Raw genomic sequence first — 6,958 nt, forward strand, 5'->3', positions numbered from 1 at the left:
CGGTGAGCTCTGGAAAGACGGTGGTGGCGCAAGAGGCAAGTCCTGTTGACTTTGAGACCCAGCTCTGCTCAGTGGATTATTCTCAACAGGAGGCTCAACAGGAGGTGGGTATACACCAGACTCTTGGCTCGGCATGTTGGCCTCGCCGGTAGGAGGATTCGACCCCTGATTGTTCGGTACTCCAAATGAAGTGAACGGTGAACTCTGGAATGGCGGTGGTGGCGCACCAGAGTTGCCCTGTTCGCTTTGTGACCCAGTTGCATGCAGTGGGCCATTATCAGGGGGGGGCTGATTTAAACCGGACTCTTGTCTCGGCATGTTGGCCTCGCCAGTAGGAGGATTCGATCCCTGATTGTTCGGCACTCCAAATGGGATGAAAGGTGAGCTCGGTGGTGGTGCACCGGAATTGTATGCAGATTCGTTGGTCATCTGTTGATTTCCCGTCTCAGTCGGTATATTTGGCTCCTGATGACTCAGCACAGCATATGGAGTGAACGGTGAGCCCTGGAACGAAGACTGAGGCGCACCTGAGTTGTCGTGTTGGCTTTGTGACCCAGTTCTACTCAGTGGATTGCTCTCATGCGGAGGCGCATGCCCATTGGACTCGCCCGGGAACCCGTGCTGGCCTAGCGTATTGGTCTCAGTACTAAGTGGGTTGGACCCCTGGCGATTGGGCACTCCAAATGGAGCGAAAGGTGAACTTGGCGGCCCCTGGTTGTTGGACATTCCAAACGGACCGAAATGTGAACTTTGGAAAGGGGACGGGTTAGAAGCAGACCCGGTTGTGTGGTCATTCGACTCCTGCAGGTTTTGAGATCCCATTCGACTCATAGGTGAATGCGGGAAGGACTGTGGGTTCACACCGGCCTCGGAAATCGGTAAACTGGACACCTGTCCACTTTTTAATCCGAAAGGACTTGCAGGCGGAGCCGGGAACGGCGGAGGATTGGCACCGGAATTGTATGTGGGCACATTCGGGACATTTTGGTTTTGTGGTCCCAAGTCTCGCATGGGCGAGCTTCCAAACGGGGGTGGAATTGCCCCAGAGTCCCTTGCGGGCTCATCCGACATCTGTTTACCCTGCGACCTTGATGTCGTCGGGATGAATGGTGGCGGATTGGCACCAGGAGTGTAGGTAGGTACGTTTGGCACATTTTGGCCCTGTGGTCCCAATTCTCTCATCGGCGAGTTTTCGTACGAGGATGGGGTAGGCCCAGAATCCCTTGTGGGCTCGTTCGACATCTGTTGACCCTGCGACCTTGGTGTCGTCGGGAGAAATGGTGGCGGATTGGCACCAGGAGTGTAGGTAGGTACGTTTGGCACATTTTGGCCCTGTGGTCCCAATTCTCTCATCGGCGAGTTTTCGTACGAGGATGGGGTAGGTCCAGAATCCCTTGTGGGCTCGTTCGACATCTGTAGACCCTGCGACCTCGGTGTCGTCGGGAGAAATGGCGGCGGATTTGTACCGGGACCGGAGACGCTCGGATGACTTGGCATTCCAAAGGGACTGAACGGTGAGTTTTGGAACGGTGGCGGGTTTGCACCGGCGTCATATGTAGGCCCGCCGGGCGCATGCGGGTTTGAGGAGCCCATGGATCTGGCAGATTGGTCAAAAGACACTGTATTCCCCACCGAGTCGTGCCTGATGGACAGGTCTGGCATCTCCTGGCTTTGCGATTTCAGAGTCCTCACCGCTAGTTCCTGGAAGGACGTTGGACTCGACTCGGAGTCGCGTGTAGACGCGTTGCCTGACAACAGCTTGGTCTGCGAACCAGTGGGTGTTCTCATGGGTGATCGCTGGAACGACGGGCTCCTCTGCCCTCGACCTCTGGGCATCGAGCCACGCGCATTTCCGCGTCCCCCTCGCGCGCCGCGCACACTCCCACTCCCACTGTGGTTCGTCAGATTGGCCAGATTCTCTGTGGAGCCCCGACGCGAGGATGCGTTGGACCTCAGCGCGCGGAGTCGCTCGTGTGCGATCTTCAACTCAGACGACAGTCTCTTGGCCGACTTATCCGCGTAGTCGTACTTCGCTCTCAACTCAGCCGCGTCCTTCTCCAGTGTGACCACGTGCTGCTCACTAAAGGACTGCTTGGTACTCAGATTGTCAACCTTGGCCAGCGCTTCGCCCAGCTTCGACTTGAGCGCCGACGTCTCCTCCTTGACTATGCCCTGGTAGATAATAAGCTCTTCTCCACTCTCCTCCACCCTGACCTTGAGTTCCCTCTGTTCTTTGATCAGCTCCTTCTGTAGCTCCTCTGCCGCGCGCAGCGCATCCTCGGCCTGCTTCGTCTCGTCGTGCGCGTGCGTTAGTGTTTCCTGCATCTCCTGCAGTTGGCGTGTGGCGCCCACGCTCGCCTCCTCATACCGCGCGCGTTCATCGGACAGCTGCTTCTGCAGACTGCCCACCTTCGCTGTCAAAGCGGTTTTGGACTGTACAAGCGCAGACATCTTGGCTCGCAAGTCGTTGAACTTGTTCATATGACTGGTCTCTATAGCCAGGTCAACTCGCCCGCCATCACCAAGGTCGTTTATATCAATCTGTGATAGGTTCGAAGCGGCGCGCGAGTGCCTTCCCCGAGCCACTTCATTGCTGGTGTCTGGTGCGTTTGCGTGCCATTCCGACTTCGAATCCTCGGAAGAACACATCATTGCATCGTTTGCCGAGAGCCTCTCCTGCAGAACCTTGTAATTCTCCAGATGTCTCGCACAATCGGCCTCTAGCGTACTGATCTGCAGCTGCCTGTCTTCAAGCTTCAGTCTCAGGTCACTCGATGCCTGACACTCCTCGTTGTACTTCAACACACTGTCACGTAAGTCGCTCAACGCCTTACTGAGTTTCAGGTCGTGCTCCGTATTCACCTCTCCCAGCTTGATGTCGGCATCTGAGATCCTCGCACGCGCTTTCTCCACATCCTCGTACAGTCCACTGAGCTCCGTCTCCTTACTACTGACCTCCGCAGTCAGCTTGTCTATGGTCTGTGCCTTCTTCTTCACCTCCACAGTCAGGGCGACAATCTCCTTCTGCAGGATAGGCACCATGTCCTCACTGTCTATAAGCGCCTGCGTAGTCGACTGTGAAGGATCCACAGCAGCGGCCACCTCTGACCGTGGCTGCTCCCGTTCAACCCGCGATTGCTCACTCTCCAGTTTCTCGACTGTCCTTTCCAGTTCAGAGATCTTGGCTAATTTCTCCTTGTACTTGCCCAGTACTATCTGCTGCTCTTGGTCCTTATCCTCGAACTTGCTGGTGGCCTTCTCCGCCTCCCGTTGGTACTGCTTCACCTGTCTCTGGCACTCGTCACACCCAGTTCCGTGAGTGCTCGTATTGTCGCTACTCATGGAAGTAGTCAGCATATTGAGGCCCGACATACTATCCCGAACTCCACCCATATAATTGGGGAGAGGGCTGTGTTGAGTCGAGCTTATGGCCCCCGAAGGGGGTGGCAGGGGGAAAGCCCCGGGAGACCGGCCAGTGAATGAGCCAGTGCGTTTGGCTGAGAGACGTGGTGATAAAGGTGTCACAGCACTGAGTGGTCTCATATTGTTCGGCGACGACGGGGCTGCCTGTGTGTGTGATAGTAACTGTGTCTGCATGGTTTCGATCTTGGCCTTGGCCTCGGACAGCTTCACCGTCAACCGCTGGCACTCGACCTGGGCCGTTTCCTTATCCTGTTTCTCGAGTCTGAGTTCGCCGCTCCGCTGCTCGGCTTCGCTGCGCAGTTTCTTGATAGTCTCGTCGCTGGACTTGACCTTCTCTTCGAGGCCGTTCATGACACTCTCCACCTCCAGTGAGATGGGTTGTGAGCCTTTGCTGATCCTACTCGCACCAGCAGAGCAGAGCCGGAAGATCAGAGCCTGGACAAGACTCAGAAACAGTACAGGCACGGCCAGCAGTAGCACACTATTGTACAGAAAGTCGTCATTCTCTTGACACAGGGCTTCCAGGAGCGTGTAATGTTCTATCACGCCCCCGAGAGTGGCTGAGAAGGTTTGCACCCCATTGCTGAACGTCGTGGAGGTGGTCTCGTACCCCTGCTTGCTAGCCTCCCACGCGCTCATGGACAGGTCATACGCACCGCTGCTCCACCGTTGAGCCTGTTCCATCACACTCTCCTGTGGTTGACTCCTCTCTCGGGCCTTCTCCCGCGCCAGCTTCTCCTTCGAGTAACTGTCCAGCTCCATGTCGTCTCTGTCGTCACTGCCTACCCCGTCCCCATCGGCAGGTGCGTCATCTCCAGCATCAGCAACGCCCTCCGTAGGTGTATCATCCTTGGCCAAGGCGACACCTTCAGCGTCTCTATGGTCATCGACAGAGGCGTCGGCAGTAGCGAGTTTGTCCGAATTGCCCAGTCCACCAGCTTCGTCGCGTTTATCAGCTATGTCGCCTGCGTCTCCCTTCACTGGTGAGTTATCCTTGGCACGTGTGTCGTCCGGAACAAGCGCGTCTGCGGGCGCCAGTTTGTCGTTATAGGCAGGTACGTCTTCATCGGCTACTGCGCCATCGTCGGCCAACTTGTCTACGCTGTCGCCATCAGCAAGACTATCGGCAGCTCCCTTTGTTTCGTCGGCGCCGCCAGTTTCAGCGCTATCGGCAGACGTATCGTGAGCGGCGCGTAAATCGGCGTTAGCAAATGCCTTCTCATCGGCGAGTGCGTTCTTATCAACGTCTTTGTCGTCATCCGATGGTGTGTCGTCATCGGATGGTGTGTCATCCTCAATAGGTACGTCGCCCTTCGCGAGTGTGTCGTCATCGGCAGGTGCGTCATCATTATCTCGTTCATCCGGTACTTCGTCTTTGGCAGCGACCTCGTCATCGCTTGGCTCATCCTCATCATCCTCCGCGAACATGACCTCGATGGCTTTGGCATCGTCACCAACCGGAATATCGTCATCCGCTAATTCATCGCCTCCTGTTTCGTCTGGTGTATCGTCACCCTTTGGAGTGTCGTCACCTTCAACGTCTGCGTCATCCTTGGCCAGTGTGTCGTCGGTGTTTGCAAGCACGTCATCACTGCCGAGTTTGACATCTCCGTCGTCCACAGGTACGGCATCACTGGCGGGTATGTCTGTGCCTACGATTGTGTCGAGATTTGCGACATTGCCATTGTTTGCGACGGTGTTGTCGTTTACGACACTGTCTTTGTCGGCGATCAAGTCGTCAGGTTTAGCGTCGTCGGCAGGTGTGTCAACAACCGCAGCCACACGGTCGTCGTCGGTCACATCTCTATCGTTGAGTGTATCCTCATTATCACGCGTGCCATTATCGTCGGAAAGTTCACCATCATCATCGGCATCTTTGTCGTCATCATCATCGGCGTCGTCGTCAACATCATCATCGGTATCGTCTACGTCATCATCATCGTCGTCATCATCAGCATCCGCGTCATCGTTGTCGGGGGTGTCGTCATTCGCGGGCGTGTCATCGTTGTTGTCGCGTGTATCGTCATCGCTCAGTGTGCCGGTCTCCGCTGTGGGTGTGTCGTTGCCATTGGCAACCGTGTTGTTCTTCTTTAATGTATCATTGATGGCCAGCGTGTCATCATCGGCCAACGTACCGTCGCTAGCACGCGTGTCGGTATTATCAGGTGTATCATCTTCAGCGATTGGGTTGCCCTCTGCCTCTGTACCATCGTCGGCAAGGACGGCTCCCTTGGCGAGTGTGTCGTTGTTGTCTGGAGTGGCATTCTTATCTGCACCATCATCCGTGGCTGCATAATCATCATCAGCTGACGGGGCCTTATCAGCGGCTGTATCGTCTACGGCGGGTGCATCGACCTCGCCTTCTGTGCTGTCACCAGCCACAGTGTTATCATCAGCAGGTAGCTTATCATCATCATCATCATCACCATCATCATCATCATCATCATCATCATCATCATCATTATCATCATCATCATCATCATCATCCTCACCATCATCATCATCATCATCACCATCATCATCATCATCATCGTCGTCGTCATGGTCACGTGTGCCATCATCGGCTGGAGCATCGTCGCTAGCAAGTGTGTCATCTGCGTCTTGTGCTTCATTGGCGGCACCTTCATCCTCATCACCGACAAGCGTGTCGCCAGGTACTCTCTTATCGTCACCATCAGCCGGAGCGTCGACAACGTCGTCATCAGCAGCATTATTATCGTCAACCATTTCATCAACCACGCCTTCACCGGCATCCCCGCCAGAGGGACCCTCACTAGCGGGTGCATCATTATCGGCAAGTACATCAGCATTAGCTTGCGTATCGCCCTTGTCTAATTGGTCACTAGCGGCCACAGTGCCTCCATCTATAGGGGGGGTGTCAGCATTACCTCCCGCTTCGCCATCACCCTGGCCATCATTATTATCGTCCTTGTTATCATCTATACCACCCCCTGGTATACTAGGCGCCTCTAGAACCTCTGGCGCGGCCTGGGGTACTTCCGGTTGTTCTCCCGCGGCTTGTGCTGTATCTTCGTCAGTCCCCGGTACTGTTGGTGGGTCATTCGCAGCTGGGACCGTATTAGGCTCATTAGCTGCAGGCGCGTCCGGTTTCGAATCCTTCCTGCGCCTCGCTCTGCCTTTTTGTTTGCGGATCTGGGCTTGCTTTATCGCCGCGATATCAGCAGCCACCTACGCGCGCGACAAATAGGTGGTGAGTGGTGATGAAATTTCGGTACAATTGCAGGAAGTAGTTTCCAAGCGTGTATGACCAATAGTTCTATATCTATCAAAGAGTGCATAAAACTTGACCTGATACACGAAGAGGACATTCGGGACGATACACGCGCGCGCATCGTCCTAGTCATCGAGAACATGACTGACCCCAATGAATGAAAGTCAACAGCAGATATATACTGAGTATATCTCAAGCATTAAACAAATAACAATAATACAAATTTCATCGTATATGTTATTACAAAAATATGCATACATATATATACATATAGTCATATATAGAAATATATAGAAATATATA

At 54.5% G+C, this 6,958-nt stretch overlaps 1 protein-coding gene across 1 annotated transcript in view; it reads right to left on the minus strand.

The window, feature by feature from the left end:
• SARC_01501 (hypothetical protein) overlaps positions 1-6,958 on the minus strand; it is a gene marked incomplete at its 5' end in the record, with an annotated part of 10,203 nt that overhangs the window by 2,486 nt on the left and 759 nt on the right. The window contains one exon of the mRNA XM_014304769.1: positions 20-6,612. Coding sequence (XP_014160244.1) covers positions 20-6,612 — 6,593 coding nt within the window. The remainder of the gene's footprint in view (positions 1-19; positions 6,613-6,958) is intronic.

This window comes from Sphaeroforma arctica, assembly GCF_001186125.1.
Source record: "Sphaeroforma arctica JP610 unplaced genomic scaffold supercont1.60, whole genome shotgun sequence".
Classification (NCBI taxonomy): Eukaryota; class Ichthyosporea; order Ichthyophonida; genus Sphaeroforma; species Sphaeroforma arctica.